The sequence below is a fragment of the Canis lupus genome, chromosome 25, assembly GCF_003254725.2.
Source record: "Canis lupus dingo isolate Sandy chromosome 25, ASM325472v2, whole genome shotgun sequence".
Classification (NCBI taxonomy): domain Eukaryota; kingdom Metazoa; phylum Chordata; class Mammalia; order Carnivora; family Canidae; genus Canis; species Canis lupus.
The window spans coordinates 38,176,318-38,194,820 of record NC_064267.1 but is presented as its reverse complement, the minus strand read 5'-3'; the positions used below and the strand labels follow the sequence as shown (position 1 = coordinate 38,194,820).

General features: G+C 35.9%; 1 protein-coding gene across 10 annotated transcripts in view; it reads left to right on the top strand.

Annotated features, from left to right (window-relative positions):
* Nucleotides 1-18,503, top strand: part of DOCK10 (dedicator of cytokinesis 10) — a 260,529-nt gene that overhangs the window by 122,949 nt on the left and 119,077 nt on the right. For all 10 annotated transcript variants that reach the window (XM_025463245.3, XM_049100910.1, XM_025463242.3 and 7 more), the window contains exon 3: nt 1,867-1,956. In XM_025463245.3, coding sequence (XP_025319030.3) covers nt 1,867-1,956 — 90 coding nt within the window. The remainder of the gene's footprint in view (nt 1-1,866; nt 1,957-18,503) is intronic.

The window sequence follows — 18,503 nt, the reverse complement described above, 5'->3', positions numbered from 1 at the left end:
AGAGGCGCTAGGCTGAGTTCCAGTGCTGTCTCGGATCTGTTTCATGCAATCGAGCTCTACTAATTGTCAACCAGAAGGTTTGTAAAAAGAGAAACAGGAAGTCTGTTGTGGCCAAGGCAATTTGTAGTGGTCTGAAAGCATCTAATTCTCAGAAAAGAAGTTCTTTGTAACCATATTAATACCCTTAACAAATATGACTGCATACTTCTCTTCTTATTTGATCAATTTATCTTTGCTTCAATGGAGACACATTCAAGAAATAAAACATAAGTAGAAGTGTCACAGTTCTTAAAGTCGAAACTTTATGGAGGCTTACTTTTTCAGCCAAATTCTCCAGTATCATAACAAAATGTAACTGAGATCAATAGCATGTCATAAGCATTTATTATACATGTATCCCTTTTCTTGTACTTTGTGTATTCTGTGCAAATGTGAAATAACTCCATGCAACTTGTAATGTTACATTTTAGACTTATCACATGGCTACATGAGAGTGATTCAGACTCAGTTATCTTATTAAGAATCAACATTATTTCATAACTAGAAGTCATCAGGAATCACTGATATCCATTATACGCATAGTTATACACATGATTTATTTCTATAACCCCAACCTGAATGAATTTCCAATCTCACACATTACCTATGTATTATGTATTTGGGGAATCTAACTTTATTTACTATATGACATCATGGATCAAGTGGCTATGTGATCATTATTACTGGAAACCTGAGTCCATATACCAGAAACTCACCATTAAGGAAAAAAAAAAAATTCTTAAACCAGCTCAGTATTCACCTGTTTGTATTATACCACAGAACAGTGATCTTAGTGGAGCACTAGGTATAGCTACAAAGGAGTTTACATTTGAGTCATGTTACTCTACTCTCCAGTAGACAGAGTATTTTAGAGTAACTATTATTTTTTAAAGGCAAGGAACTAATAAGAGACTACACAGGATAATGAGAAAGAGAAATAATATTTTTATATAAAAATGTATTATAAAATAATGACTGAGGGGATCCCTGGGTGGCTCAGCGGTTTGGCGCCTGCCTTTGGCCCAGGGTGCGATCCTGGAGTCCCTGGATCGAGTCCCATGTCGGGCTCCCAGCATGGAGCCTACTTCTCCCTCCTCCTGTGTCTCTGCCTCTCTCTCTCTCTCTCTGTGTCTATCATAAATAAATCTTAAAAAATAAAATAAAATAAAATAAAATAATAAAATAATGGCTGAACTATATAAAATTGTTTTAGAGAGAAAAATCCCTAGTCTTACCAGTAGATTATAATATGTAATGTTCTCTGGAAACACCAAGCAGGTGACACTGTGTATCTGAGAATTGTCTATCCAAAGAGGAAACAAGTTCTCTCCAGATAATTGAAATCTAGCAATAATCTTTTACTTCAAACTTTCAATAGAGCTTATGTTCATCTTCTAACAGTGTACAACATAAAAGAAGCAACTTGAAAGAGGCAACTCAAAAGGAATCAAAAATGTAAAATCTAAATAATAAGTCCTAAATTGGCCCTGTCTTTTTCACTTTCACTTCAAATTTATTTTAGGATTACAACAAAAGATACAATAGAAATAAGCTAGTGAAAATATACAGATTCCCCAAGTTTTGTTTTCTGCAGTGAAATGAAATAGCCTCAAATGATAGTTTTACTGATAAACCATAATTGTAATGATGCTAGCTGTGGCAAGCTAACGGAGGGTTGGCTCTCCTGTTCTAGAGATTGAAGGTTTCTGTCTTCTTTTATTGTAAGATACTAAGATCTAAGGCACTTTTCTATTGTGTTTTTGGTATAATGGTCTGTTCAGTGCTTCTAAGTTGGAGAACTTAGTTTCTTTTCATTGTTCTTCCCAGACAGCCACGGTGTCTTGGGATATTCGAACATTGTACTCAACGGTACCGGAAGATGCAGAACACAAAGCGGAAAATTTACTGGTGAAAGAGGTAAATGTGTGCTTCCAATCCTTTACTTTATAAAACTTTGTTTTCCCCTAGCAGTGCTCAATACAACTTCCTATTACTATTGTCTTCCTCTACTTTTCAGTAGAGAATTCCAGATGCTATGATTGATTGATGTCTTTCAGCTGGCGTCACCTGTAGATTCTTTGCATTTTCCTGTTAATCATTTTTCATTATCTGGTGACTATTCAAGTTTTGGACTTTTTTTCTTTTGTTTTTTACTTCACTTAAAATCTTCACCTCGAGGAATATTTCTGTATACCTAAAGGGAAGATTTAATTTTATTTAATTTTATTTTAGATGGAGTTGTTGGAGAGGCCATAGGATGTGAGAATTTTGGATAACAGAGTGTCTATTTTAAGAGATACATTTTTTTTTTCAAAAACTAACTTTGAAAATAATTCATGGTAAAACCCTGTGGCTATGATAAAAATCTGTTGGTATAGCAGTGCTTACATTCAGATGGTGTAAGAGAAGCCAACAAAACTGATGCTTCTTCTAATCAGACTATAGGATGCTTTAGGGCAGCTACTTAGACGATATTTGTTGAATGAATAAATGAAGCTAGTCCTTCCTTTACAGAAAATGGAATGAGAAAATTTAGCACCTATCAAACAGAATCCTGAGAGAAAATGGCATATCACAGTTAAGATTTAATCAAAGCTACATACCATAGCAAAGCTCTTTCTCAGCTCTTAACATATGTGCATGAATATGAGCTAGCTTTATTAGCATATGTATTAATATCAGCCTGTATTAATCATATATACTTTATGTTATACTATTCAGTCCAAATCTTTTGCCATAAATTTACGAGTTGTTTCTTCCAATTCCATATTCGTTTCCCAAAATTCACCTTAAATTTCACTACCGTCTAAGGAGTTAAAGAAAGGAAAAAGTACAGGTTCAAAAGTACAGATATCCCAATGTTATCTGAGTATACTATTTTCATATTCACTGATAAAAATATTAAATGTGACGTCAGTACCATAAAATTTTGTTTACAGTCACCTTAGAGGAAGTTTTAATATCTGGTCAGGCATCACAGTTTTAAAAAGAGCTGGCAAATCATTTTTTACGGAAGAAAATCAGAATTGCTGAGATAAGGTCTGCAAAAGTTTTTCAGTAAATACATAAATAGGTGTTAACTTAGGATCTGAAACATTTATGATATTGAATTCCTAACTGGGTATACTGAACCAGTTCTTCCTGAGTGTTCTTCCTTAAAATATTGCTCTTTTATATAAAGATCATTCACTTGTTAAATCTATGTCCAGGTACTTTATAGTTCTGTTGCAAATGTGAGAAATTTTTAAAACAAACTCCCTTTCTTACTGTTTATTGCTGATATTTTTGAAGAGCTACTGATTTTTGAATAGGTATAACTAGAGCTCACTAAACTTCCTTATCCTAATAGTTCTTTTGTAATGTTAATTTTTGTTTTCATTTTTATCCTATTTTTTTGCAGATAAAAAGACACCATTTATGATTATTTGATTTTTAAGTATGTAGTCATATCATCTGCAACCAATTAAAATTTTATTTTTTCTTTCTTTGTTTTATTATCTGGTATCTTTGAAACAATGTTGAGTAATAATGCTCATATTGGACATCCTGTCTTAATTTTGATTTTAGGAGCAGCCCTTTAGCTTCTTTGATGCTTTATGAAATTTGGTGTTAATGACACTGGCATAAAAGATATGTCTAGGAAGGGTTTTCTTCGTCTCTTTAAGTACTTCTAAAGATTTGGCTACCCTATAGTATGAAATCCATATGCAGTCTATCGATAAAATAGCTTTATCATTTGAATTTAGCTCTGTAATAAAATTAAGGTTTCTGTCCTAAGGACCCATATTTGTATTTCTGGTGTAACTTTCTTGTTCAAATTGTATTACTGCTTTTAATATTCTACTCCATTCAAATCGCTAATATTTTATTTCACACTTTCGCATTTATATTCATGAGTGAAATTGGCTCTAGTTTTCTTTCCTCTCTTTGGTATTAGACAAATGCTAGCTTTAAAAATTTGTGACACTCTCCAAATTTTTCTATCTTCTGGAAGATACAAATAAATCACTGAAATGAAACAATATCTAGAAACATATCCAACTAAATATGGTTTCTTAATAAATGACAAACATGGAACTTCAAATTCTCAAATATCTCACAAGAGAAAGTAATTTCATGAATACCATTAGGTTATTCATTCTGGATGGAAATAAAGTTAGGCTTCTATCTCACATTAATACAAAAATGAATTCCAGGTCAAAAAAACAATTTAAATTTTAAAAACAAAAATATTAAAACCATAGGAAAACATTTTTATTTAGAAGTTTAGGGGATATGGACAGGTTTAAGCAAATAAAAATATTTAATTTTTACATGATGAATGATGCCATAAATAAAGCCAAAAGAAAATCTTTAATCAGAGCAATTATTTGCAACTCATACCTTTTTGCCACACATGCACATATTCCTAACTTTCAAAACCCTACGAATTAATAATAAGATAAATAACCGAAGAAAATATGAGCAAAAGGCAGGAGCAGACAGTTCAAAAGAGTAAGTGCTTTTCGCCACGGGACACAGAAAGTTGCCAAGATTCACTTATAGTCATGAAAATATAAAGTAAAACAAAAATTATGTGTGATACTTGTATGAAGAAAAATTTTTAGGTGAATATTATTTAGTGTCAGCAGGGATATAGGAAATAAACATTATCACACAGTGTTTATAATATCTGCATGTCTGTAACTTTTTGAGATGTAATTCTAATGTATCTATTGAGTAGTATATATAAAAAGTAGTATATATGAAAAAAACAGTAGAGCATAAAAATATAATTACAACCATGATTATTGATGCACTGGACAATTTGCGACATCACTTGATAAGAGTGTAAAGTAGCTACACTTTACACTTAGAATAAATTTTGGCACATTTATACTTTATAATAATACATAACCAGTAGGGGTACCTGAGTGGCTCAGTTGGTTAAGCGTCTGCTTTTGGCTGAGGTCATGATCTCAGGGTCCTAGGATTAAGCCCCTGTGAGGCTTCGTGCTCACTGGGGAGTCTGCTTCTCCCTCTCCCTCTACCTCCTGCCCCCATACCCTACTTGTGCTCTCACTCCCTCTCTCAGTCTCTCTTTCAAATAAATAAATAAAATATTTAAAAATATATGTGTATATAACCAATAAAAACTACATATACATAAATGTATTAGCTTGGATGCCCACGATACAATTGCCAAGAAAGACATGTAAGTTGCATAATATATAATATGTTATCTAGAAGGTATAAAACCCATAAGTATATACATAAATATGGCTTATTTATATAAGCCTAGAAAAGTATTAAAAATGTATAATAAACTTATAACATTGGTGATGTCACAAATGTGGGATTGTAAAGGGAAAGGAGAGATGTTTGGTATTCTTGTGTTATAAATGTATCTAAAATGTAATTTAATTAAAAATGTTTTGGAAAAAAATAAAATATATCTTAAAATGCTGCCAGAATTGGAAGCAACCCAAGTCTTTCTCCTAAAATTGTCTCCAAAAGTTAAAGTCCAACTTTATTCTTTGAGCCATTAGTTAGTTGCCTTAAAGACTACATCAGATTCTTTTTCTATTATTATTATTTTACTTTGATAACAAAAATATCTTACAGAATGATCAAAATCCCCTCTGTATTTTGCTTTATGATTCTACCTGCTGGGCTTGTCTGAATATCATAGAAGCTCATCTGATATAGTCATTTATAATCACTTGGAAGAGAACGACTATGGATTAATAAACACTTCCACAATTTCAGGGACTTTTCACTTCATGACCGTATTTACCTCTTTCTGTGTGAATTGGGTAGAAAGACAAATACTACAAATACTAGACAAATAGACAAATACTATTTCCAGGCTTTCAGCAGTCTGCTTTAGTTGTGATACATTGCTCTCACATGAACCAGGGGTTCTTAGCTGTCTTCCAGGGGCCTCGGTACCTGAAGCTCTGAGACCTTGGATTTGGTGGCTAGCCTGCTGCAGCCCTTGCCTCTTCACACTTGCTTGCTTTATTATCTGGCATGCCTTTGAGGTGGGGCCAGTCCCCTCAAATCCTAAATCTCAGGACCAGTTCAGAAACTCCACCCCCAATCTCTGGATCCAACCAAAGTATAAAGTGTAGCTACTTTTCCAGGGGAAGGGTAACCTTGAAAGAAGGCCAGTACAATTCTGGAAACATCCAAAGGTATTCTAGGGTTCTTAGAAGCCGTTAGTTTGTTGTTGCTTTCATAAACTTCTGCACCATGACTTCAGATGGCCAGGTTGACTGCCGTATTTCTGTAGTTTCTGAGAATGTCAACTTCAGGGGAGAACATGTTGACCACAAAATTTGCCTTTGCCTTGCTCTTCCTCCTGGGGCGAAATTGCTCACCTTTACCTGTGTTCCTACCTTTCAACTGCTTGCAACCTGGGATTTTTCCTGCTTTTCTCACTTCCCTCCTTGGCTTCTCCTTCCTCCTAAGAACTGCTCCAAGGAGAAGTCAAATACAATGTCTTTTACTGTACATCCCAGGTTTCTGCCCAACTTCTATGGTACAAGCTTCAGGACAGGCCATTTGTCTGGGTGACGTGAACAAACATTATGTTTTCCTCAGCTGCTTGGATCTAAAGGAGAAAAAGGAAAAGGAAAGAAAGAAGAGGAAGCCCGAGAAGAAACTATTTTATTCCCTGATAATTTTTCTGTATCACTAGCTGTGGAAACTGCTATAGTTTGCTTGGTTTTCAAGATGGGACTAAAGGGATGCCTGTACTTATAGGATAGAAAGAAGAGAAACCCCAGTTACAAATATCATGTGATGATAATAGAACATGAATAGTGAAGCCTGGAGACGGCAGATAAAAAGGAAGAAGTCACCAGAGAGCTGGGTTAAGACTGAGAAACAATCCCAGAGAGTTATGCTGGCAAGGAGTCTTAACCACAATAGGTAATAGCAGCTAACCTTTATTGACGACTTTTTCTGTGCCAGATACACTTCTAAGCCCTTGTAGTTGCAGTAATTATAAACCAATGTTGCTACCGCAGCAGCACCTTGTAATGATGAGGAAGCTTTCATAGAAACATAAAGCAAGTGTTCAGCATCCTCAGCTGGAAATAAACAGATCCAGCTGCCCCATCCCTACCGTCCAACCACAGTGGCCTCTAGCCTCTTCACCATGATGCTAAGTGCCCAGATGGTGCTCTACTACAGCTGCCCTCTGGAAGGACTCAGTCTCTCAGTGTCCTCCCTGACAATCCCACTCATTCTGTCCAGGTAACTCTGATGCAAACAGTGGCCCACACTTGGAGAAACATTGGCTGGATTTTTGAAATCAGTTTAAGCCAGCACTGAAATGAATTCATTGATGTTTTGTAGAAACACGTGCGTCCCTTACAGCCTCTGCTTTATTGCACTAAGCAACCTTTGTGGTCCTCTCTGCACTAAGTGCCCTGTGGCTCCCCTCGGGGTGGTGAGGACAAATTCTGTGGTTGCTAGGCAGCAAACTGGCATGAATCTAATTTAAACACATCCAGTTCAATACTGATTTTGAATTATCTCTCACTACCTTGACAATTCTCAGCTCTATTATATGAAAGGCAGTGAGCATTCTTTCCTTCTTTTAATCTGGAATGACTTTATATTTTTAATAGGAATTTGAATAAAATGAACAGTCTGTCCCTTTTCTGTTTTATCTGTTATTAATTCTCTTCCCTGTCGATTCAATATAAGTCTAATATTCCCCCACACCAGAGTATGGGCTTATTTCATATCCATTAAAGCGCTTCATAAAATTATGATAAATTAACATCAAACCATAGTCGAGCAACATGTACATATTCATATAATTTTGCACCCTCTGTGTGATAGATCTTACTACTCATTTTACAGCCTAGAAAACAGATTCTGAGTGATTGACTTGTCCTACTTTACACAGAGCCGTAATTAAGGCCCTGGTCTCTCTGAACCCTATGCTCCATGCCCTTACCAACTTGACTATCTCTAACCCTTTGAGAAATGTGTTTAAACACATTTAAGAGCCAGACCTGATGAGGATATTTCCACTGTTTATCATGGAATATGTCCTTCTTTTTGATATATGTGATATATGTTTAACTTTTCTGCCTCAGTTTCTTTATCTTCAAATAAGCATATTAATAATTCCAAGACTGTGTTTCTAAAAATAAATATAACAATGATATGAAAACAGTTGGAATATAACAACTGGGGAGCAGTGTCTTTATCTGATTCTCATAAGTGGCTTAAAATCAACATCTACAACCAGAAAAAAAAATCAAACACTTCCGTGATAAAACAAGTACTACCCCTCCCACTGGGGGTTGGGAAGCAATTAAAGGAATCTATAAACAGGATACAGACTTCTTAAGCAAAACTTCTATAGTAAAGTTTTTATTTTAATATACACAAAAGAATAATATAAAGCCAGAAGCTCAGAACACTAATTAAAACTAAGCTCCCAGTTTGGTCTCTCTTAACAAAGAAGATGAAAACAGAGAATTGAGAATGATACAGTGGCCCAACAGGCAACAAGGGTCTAGGGACCACTTCAGCTGACTAGCTGAGAGAAATACTGACAAAGTACTAAAGTATAGCAAGTTACTCTGCCAACAAAGCCCTCTGCAATTTCTGGAAACCCATCTGCTGCAGGAATAGAATAATGATGAAGCAAGAGGTAAATCATGAATTCAAGAATCCAAACCTCACTTTCATCAAGACATAAAACACTTGGTGATATTAAGAGTTATGGAAATGTTAGAAGAACAGAAGCAAAAATTAAATTTTTACAAAAAGTAAAATTGAAAGAATAAATAATAGTAGAAGCAGACTATCTATGCCTACATTTACTTTTTTAATAAAAGTAGGCTCTGTGCCCAATGTGGAGCCCAGTGTGGGGCTTGAACTCCCAACCCCGAAATCAAGAGCTGAGCTGAGATCAAGAGTTGGATGCTTAAAAAAATAAATAAATAAATAAATAAATAAGAGTTGGATGCTTAACCGAATGAACCATCACCAGGCACCCCTACACTTACTTCTACATATAAATACACACATACACACACTCGCGCACGCGCACACACACACACGGATTATATACTGTCTTCATCCAGACAGTATTAGGTTGTTGGGACAAGGAAAAGTTTAGATTTTAAGCAGGTTCTAGACCAGAAATAGTGGCATTCTCTAGGAAAAAAATATATAAGACCCAAGACTGAATAGGAAATAAATATCAGACTTAAAGCAGACAATAAATGTGGAAATCCTTAGGCTTTGGTAGAAAATCCACATTAAAAACTAGCAGAACAAATGGTTAAGATGAGAGTAGACACCAATTTCACATAGGCATAGAATGTTTTGCAGAAAGCTGGGTGAGCATGATGTCCACAGAACACACACACACACACACACACACACACACACAATATCCATGAAGACTACTTTAGAAAAGAATATGACATGCGGTATTTACCATGTTTGTTTGACCATGGAGAAATTCTGTCCATTTTCCCCCAAGTCTCTTGAAAACCATCTTTGAGAAATGCTGATGTGAATCTGAGGGAATGAGATCATCAGAAACTAGGGAGAAGGGACAGCTCAAGTAAAACAATCTATTAGGTAAAACTTGATATGATTTTCATTAAGGCAGATGGTGTTGAAGAGAAAAGGAATATTAAAGCTCCCAAAAGATCAAAGAAATTTTCTTTTCTTTCTTTTCATGGACAAACCTCTTACCATTACTTATCAAAAGTGTCTATCTTTGTCCAGAGGGTAAACCTCTGGGAATACTAGGACATGATTCCAGATACACCCACATATGGTTGTTCTATGGATTTATCCTCATGCAGCAAAATGCAAGTCTACACAAGGTTAATTTCAAAATTTGTGGTAAATAACAGTGCTCATGAAGTTCAGAGTAGCACTTTTTTCCAGCCCTTAAATTTCTCCTCTCAACCCCTTACCTAATTATTGAATTATTTTTTTCTCTCATCCAAGGAGGAAAAATGAACTCAGTGGCTTAAACAAGCTACTCCTTTGGATATACACAGAAACTCCTACTCAGTTCAGTTGGGTGAAGCCGATTACCCTGTCTTTACAAAGGGTTAAATTCTTCACGTAGAAAATTCTTCTCCCACTGATTTATACTGTTACTATGGATCACATGCAAAGTGTATGCAGTGAAGATTGGACTGCATGAAAGATTGGACAGGGTTTATTTTTCAACAACATAGCACTTACTAAGTGGTTGTCACCAAATAGATGAAACATAGTCCTCACCTTCAAGGAGCTCCCTTCAGGCAAGAAATACCAGACCTGTGATCAGATTTTTACAGTGCAATCTGACTAGTATCCTTGGAGTGTTACGGTAAAATAGAGAAATGAGGTCAGGTTCACATATTAGAAAAAATTAGCTAAAAGCAGGCCAGAGAGGTACACCAGGGTGGTTCAGTGGTTGAACATCTGCCTTTGGCTCAAATCATGATCCCAGGTTCCTGGGATCGAGTCCTGCATCAGGCTCACTGCAGGGAGCCTGCTTCTCCTTCTGCCTGTCTCTGCGTCTCTCTGTGTCTCATGAATAAATAAATAAAATCCTTTAAAAAAAAAAAAAAAAACAGACCAGAGAATGGATTGGTTTGCTGGTATGGGGGAATAAGTAAAACTGAAGAGAAGTTCAAGAGATGGAAGACTATTTATTTGAGTAGCCCAGCGGTGTTAAAGCCCTACACTAACATATGGCAGTGTGATAGTAATGATAGTAAAGGCCATTAAAGAAATGGGATTGACAGAAGTTGGTGACTGAACAGAAAGAAAGGGAGAGGTATGGTGGCTGTTACTCCTACATATCTGTGTTGGGCTATTAGCTAGATAGGCCAGTAATTGAGATAAGATGCCCAGAAGAAAGTAAAGATTGTTCAAGTAGGGATGAATGTAGCAAATAAAATAATGTCACTGGTCAACATGCATATAGAGACAGATGCCAAAGAAGGAGATAAATAGGCAGGCCCCAGTGCAAGAGGAAGAGGTGGGCATTTGCTCTGGATTTGAAAGTAGAAGCTTTGAGCCTGGAAGAGTTTACCAGAAATGCCATGGGGACTTGGCTGGAGCTGAGGGGAAAGTCCTTGGGCTGAACTCCCACTTAAGCAACTGGTAAAGAGGGCCCTACTTGGGAGATGGAGTGGACAGGGAGATGAAGAAAACAAGAAGAAATTGTTTTTTCAGAATTAAAGAGTCCATAGCAAGCATTAGTTAATGGTATAAAATGCCGAAGAAGTATCACATAAGGAAGGGCCCACTGGATTTGGTCATCAGAGTCATTGGCAGTTCTTTTTAAAAAAAAAAAAAAAAAAGATTTATTTATTTATTATTTATGATAGACACAGAGAGAGAGAGAGGCAGAGACACAGGAGGAGGGAGAAGCAGGCTCCATGCCAGGAGCCCGACGTGGGACTCGATCCCGGGACTCCAGGATTGCGCCCTGGGCCAAAGGCAGGCGCCAAACCTCTGAGCTACCAAGGGATCCCCTATTGGCAGTGCTTTTTTTTTAAAAAAAAAAAAATTATTTTATTGAAATTCAGTTCATTAACATATAGTATATTATTAGTTTCAGAGGTAGAGGACAGTGATTCATCAGTTGCCTACAGTACCCAGTGCTCACCACATCATGTGCCCTCCTTAATGTCCATTACCCAGTTATCCCTAACCCCACCACTTACCCTCCAGCAACCCTCAGTTTGTTTCCTAGACTTAAGAGTCTCTCATGGTTTATCTCCCTCTCTGATTTTGTCTTATTTTATTTTTCCCACCCTTCCCCTGTGATCCTCTGTTTTGCTTCTTAAATTCCACATATGAGTGAGATCATATGATTAATTGCCTTTCTCTGACTGACTTATTTTGCTTAGCATAATACCCTCTAGTTCCAACCACATTGTTGCAAATGGCAAGCTCTCTTTTTAATGGCTGAGTAGTATTCCATTGTATGTGTACGTGTGTGTGTGTGTGTGTGTGTGTGTGTGTACCACATCTTCCATTATCCATTCATCTGTCAATGGATATCTGGGCTCTTTCCATAGTTTAGCTATTGTGGACATTGCTGCTATAAGCATTGGGGTGCAGGTGCCCCTTCGGATAACTGCATTCATATCTTTGGGGTAAATACCTAGTAGTACAATAGCTGGGTGGTAGGGTAGCTCTCATTGACAATTCTGTGATAGAACATCTTCAAAGGGTATGAACACAACCTGATTACAGTGGGTTAAACCCTGAAAAGATGCGTTATCTTATCAAACAACGTGTTAGTGTATTGTGGTCTCTTTATCTACAAAGCACTTTGACAGTAAATCCAATAAAATTATTGGAACTGGACAACCCGGTGGCTCAGTGATTTAGCGCTGTCTTCAGTCCAAGGCCTGATCCTGGGGATCCGGGATCGAGTCCCACGTCAGGCTCCCCGCATGGAGCCTACTTTTCCCTCTGCCTGTGTCTCTGCCTCTCTTTCTGTGTGTGTCTCTATGAATAAACAGATAAAATCTTTTTAAAAAATTATTGGAACCCTTCAGTGAAAATATTCCATGCATACCAAAGTTAAAAATAATTCAGTAGGCTGTTACAGTGTATACTAAAATATTGCTTAATTTGTTAAGGAAAATTTTGTAAACATAAAGAATAATATGATCAAATGAGTATAATATTAAAAAAGATTTTTTTTTCCTCTGCCTCTTTTTCCTCTTCCACCATTTGGACACAGATAGATAGCATTCAACTAATTCAAGAGAAAATTATAAATATTTGAGATTGGGACACCTGGGTGACTCAGCGGTTGAGCATCTGTCTTTGGCTCAGGGTGATCCCAGGATTCCAAGATCGAGTTCCACATTGGGCTGCCTGTGAGGAGCCTGTTTCTCCCTCTGCCTCTGTCTCTGCCTCTGTCTCTGCCTCTCATGAATAAATAAATAAAATCTTAAAAATAAATAAATAAATATTCAAGATAGAAGCTGCCTCATGTTGAGAAGTAAAGGAGATATTAATCAATTTGGATCCCAAACAGCAAAGAAAATTATGAGGAGAGGAGGATTGACTATGATTTAAAATGTATTTCTTGCTGCCCTCTTTTGTTAACCAAAAGAAACATATCTAACTAGAATGAAATGTATCCTGTTGCACAAAAAGGAATTCCATTTTTCACTTTATGGTTAAAATAATTTTAAGTGTTTCATGTTTAATTTTGAACTGCATATTATGTGCGTTGATAAAGAAACCTTTCTTGTAGTTAAAATGGCTTTGTACTTTACACACATTGTTTGAATCTCATATGTAGAATAATGTGCATTCAAACTTACCCAGAAATAAGAATAAGTGTTTTAATAAATGATTTGGGGTGCTTTTTTTGCATATATAAATTAAGTGAAGATGAATGACATTTTCTGATTCTGAATCATTTATTGGGCAGCAAAAGAATGATTCTAATACATTCATTACCTTCACACAGAAGCATGGCTTTCCTCACCATAGAACCAACTCCTTAGATACACATTAGGGCTACATGCACAGTTTAAATTACTGAAAATTATTGAGGAAAATGTAACTAAAAAACTCCCTCCAGATTAAAAAGAAAAGCCATAATCCTTTCTTAATAAAATTAGTGTGAATAGAAAAAATTTTGTTTCTGTTTTGAAAAATGGGGCTCTTAATTCACCGATAATGTTTTGTTGGAGGTTACAGGACTTTTCATTTTGTGTGTTACTTTTTAAAAGTGAATGTATAAGTTAAGATACATTTATTTTGTGACTTCAAGCAACGGAAAAATGAGATCAAACTCTATTATCATCCTATATTGGACCTGATCTTATTTATGTATAATAATTTTGTTTCTATCATGGCCAGAACAAAATAGATCACCCATTTTATTTTTTACACTACATGTATAACACTAAAGATAGTACATGTACAAAAGTTGATTAAGATAAAGTCAAATGTGTTTATTTTGTAAGTGGCATTAGGATAAAATGTATATAGAACACCCTGGTGAAAACAAAATAGTTTTGAGTTTCGCAGTAACAACCTTGAAGAAATTTATTGTCTTACTGTCTCATCACCAAAATCACTAGAATAACAGTCTTGCTTCCAAATATGCAAAACTATCCCAGTTCTAAAGTGGCCTCTTCTTCTCTACAGTAAAAATCATCCTACCATGTGTGGTGGTAAGTGGATAAAAACACAGAAGTACAAGTCTGAAACCCTCGCATATAAAAATGTTAAAAAAGAACCCAGTTTAAGTTTGAACCTACAAATTTCAATCACATTGAATTACAACCCAGATTTTATGCCTTCCCTAAAAAGAATGATTTCGATCATAATATTACCAAGGTTTTTAGTACTATCCATTATTCATGTCTTGACAAATTACTTGTGAGATATAGCTGGGAAATTAGAATGTATGTTCCCGGGTCAGGCACAGGTGTGATTTATGAAAGTCTAATTTTACAGTTTGTTCAACTGCCTTCATACAACACAGTTTAAAAAAACAAACAAAAAAAAACCCCAAATATTTTGATTTGTTTCCAATTTAAATACCAATTTAGGCTGCTCTATAATTCAAAGTAACAAAGTAGTTGAAAAATGATTCTCATTTATGGCTGGCATTTGATAGGACATTCTCTTTTATATCATACATGCATATTTATATACATAATAACTGTCTAATATCAAATGATATTTTAAAAACTCAGACCCCAAATCCATTATTATTTGGCTTGTACCATGATTTCTGAAACTGAGTCATATCTATATTTACTTTGTTTATTTTGTCCAAACATTTTTCCTTCTTTACCAGGTCTGTAGTATAAGTGGTAAAACTCATTTTGTTCAACTTATATTTATACCGCAGAAAAATAATTATTTTATTTTAAAGGAATACATAGATGTGACCCCATTAAAGAAAAAATAGGTTTAGTGCCTTTTCTCTTTTTCTCTAAAATATCAACATATTGAGTGACCACATGTCCTGGTTGCAAGAAGAGTCTCATGTTCTACCTGTTGGCCTGGCCAATAGCCTCTTCTGTCATTTTGTAGTGTCTCGGTGTGGACAATAAATTACCCAGCTACCCTTTCAATACATAATTTGCCTAAATTCACTTAATTTTATGATGCTACATTTTCAACATTTATATAATACGCGTAATTACTTCTAAACTTAATAAAGACTGCCATGAATGTGAAATTACCACCATCATTTTACAAATACAGAATTCATCCTAGTGGTGACTAAGGGTCAAAATGAACACCTTTTGTGGTTGCATACATCTTTCTGGCAAGAAACTAGTGATGTAATTAAATCAACCTCTATAGCCAGAAAGAAAAAGAATTTTGCATCTGAAGAGCCATTTATTACCTGCTTATTACTCTGTAGCCAGAATCTAATCATCAGCCCTTTTAAGAGATGGACAAATTACATTGCCAAACCCAAATTGCTATTTGAGGTAAGTAACCTGATTTGAATGGATTCTGATGATTCTCTAAAGAGAAGAGGAAAGGGAAAAAAATGAAATATTTTCCTTATAGTATTTTAAGGTGCCCTTTACAATTGCCCAATCTTTTCTAAAGTATTTAGATATTTTTTTAGAGATTTTATTTATTTATTCATGAGAGACACAGAGAGAGGCAGAGACAGGCAAAGGGAGAAGCACACTCCCTGCAGGGAACCTGATGTGGCATTTGATCCCAGGATCCCAAGATCACAACCTGAGCCAAAGGCACACACTCAACCACTAAGCCACCCAGGTGCCCCAGTATGTAGATTTTTAGAACTTTCATAGTGTCATGTTATGTCTAACAGAAAAAGGATATAGGAAATACACTCATTCAAATAAATATTGAATACCTACTCTAAATAAAACCCCCATCCTACAGTCAATATGCCCCTGCTCTTTCAGCTGGAGGGTGACCTCAATTACCAGAATTGACTGTATGAAGTCGGGACCCTGATGCTGTCAGTTCATAGGCAAAACAGCACAAGGACCACATTACCCCTCAAGTGGAATGATAGATTTGGGGGCCCCCGTGGAGATTTCTGATTTAGCTGCTCTCGTGTGGGACCCAAGAATCTGCATTTTAAATAACAATCCCTAATAATTAATGAACAGGTTGCCATTTAGGAAGCATCATCCTAATGGTATAAAAGCCTTTGAGCATGTTGACCTTGCTCAGCTTTTTTGTGTCAAAATGCATAACAGCAGAGATAGGAAGCATAAAAGCTGAACAAGCAAACAATAAATTAATAAAATGTGAATCGAGGCATTGCCGTGTGAAAAAAATTCACCAGCTCAGCAAACTTTTGCTGGATATTCATAGTCTTCACCTTTGAAGTAGATGGTGACAGCCTCCAAGGGTGAGGAGCTGGGATCTTGAAAGCTGTGTTGTGGGCTAGATAGTTAAAGGGGGAATGGAACCACTGCCTTACCGTAACAAGCAGAGTTGTAGCCTGTGACTTTGAATTTGCAACAGGCCCTTTCAGCTTCATTTTTGGACAAAGAGGCGTTGTAGTCATAATTAAAATAGCTCTTAATGAGAGTGACTGTGTGGGCAGGAACAAAGAAGAGAGAATAATTTTCTATGCGTAACATTTCCAAATGCCATTGCTATGTAGGAGAAACATTTATGTGTTTGTAAAATGCACTGGCTTTCTCAGAATCCAAGAAATCACAGATTTAGATGGATTTTTAAGGGTCATCTGTTCTACCCCTAATCCTCATCTACCCACCACCATACATGAAACATAGCAAATAAATTCAGAAGGAATTTGATTAAAGCAGACCTCTTTGATAATCAGAGCTAATATATATCTCTCCAAAACTCTACTTCGTGCGTCAAGAAAAACTAGTTGTTATTATCAACTATTGTGACTGTGGATTATACATCGAGTCAAACATGCTGAGAAAACTGATTTTTAAAGCAAGTGTTTATTAAGTACATACCCTATGTTAGTTGCTTTATAGGGAGTGTCTTATTAGATTCTTATGAAGTTGGTGTTATTTAGACAGATAAAGAAATTTAGAGATACTAAGTTACTTAATTGAAATCTCACCGTTACCACTAAAATTCAAAACCAGGTCTGTCTGACTCCAAGACAGAAGCAGAAATGCCATGCAAACATTTGGAATGATGGTCCAAATATGCCTAAAAGAAAAAAAGAAGTCTGAAATCATCAAACAATTCATAAATTAGCTGATGGACTTCTAGAGTCAGACAAATGCGATTTGAAGTCCTACTTCTATCATGTGTAGGACCTTTGGCAAAGATCTGAGCCTCTCAGTGCTCTATGATTTATAAAATAGAAATAAAATTTCACAGAATTCTTATTAAAACCCTTGGTACAGCACCCAGTGGTGTGGTATCTGACAAGTACATGCCACTCCAAACTAGAAAAGAAGTACTTCTTTGCTAGACTGTAGTGATATAAGAAAGTTCCACATTAAAAAAAAAAAAGAAAGAAAGTTCCACATTCATTTTGGGTCAGTGGAATTCAGGATGTACATATCTCAGATGGAGTTAAGCCTGTGGCATATTGTGAATATCATGTGAAATACACGTGAAGTGTACCTGTGTATCATGGCTAAACATCAATACTGTAGGTGGCAAGAAAGGATAAATAAAGTAAATCAGTGCATCTTTGTCCCATTAGCCTCCAGATTAGGGAATTTAGAGATAATGAGACAGAGACTTCTCAATCTAGTCTAATATTCTGGTTGTTAACTAGCTAAATCTGAGATCCTAATAAATAATTTGACCAAAAGCCATGTTGGAAGTCAGTATTAGGGGTTAGTTCCAGAATAAGAATAAAGCTGTGTAGCTCCTGGTCCAGTGCCATACCTTCTGTTTTCCTTTTTCTTATAACAAATATACATTGGTTTGGCAGTTTTTTGCCCAGAATCTTTAAAATACTTTAAGCACTCTATTCTAAGAAAATAACCCCAAATGGGTCAGACTTGGGGGAGGATGGGAACACCAAATGCATGAAGAAATACTCTGAATACTCATGGAAAAATTCTCATTTTTTTTTATAAAAGCCTCCTTTAAAAAAAATACTCATATTTTCTACAATGGCACAAAATCTGAAGAACCACAATAACCACCCACCCTGTCCTATTCTAGAAGTCTTTTCTCAAATGTTAGCATCTCTGTGGGCCCCATCCTAACCATTCTATTAAATTGGTCTCCTTCCTGCAACTCTTATCCTCGCCCTTCTCCTGGTTTTTTTTTTTTTTTTCACTTAACAGGTACCACTTTTCAACATACACACAATTTACTTATTTTGTGTTTATCGACCAGCTCTTCACAAGGACATAAATCTCAAAAAGGCATACATTTTTGTCCCTTTTTCACTGATGTTATTTCACATCACCTAGAACAACCCAGTAAGAGTTTAGTGATGTTTGTGGAAGAAAGGAATGATCTCCAAAACTAGGAGACTAGATTAGTAAATTAGG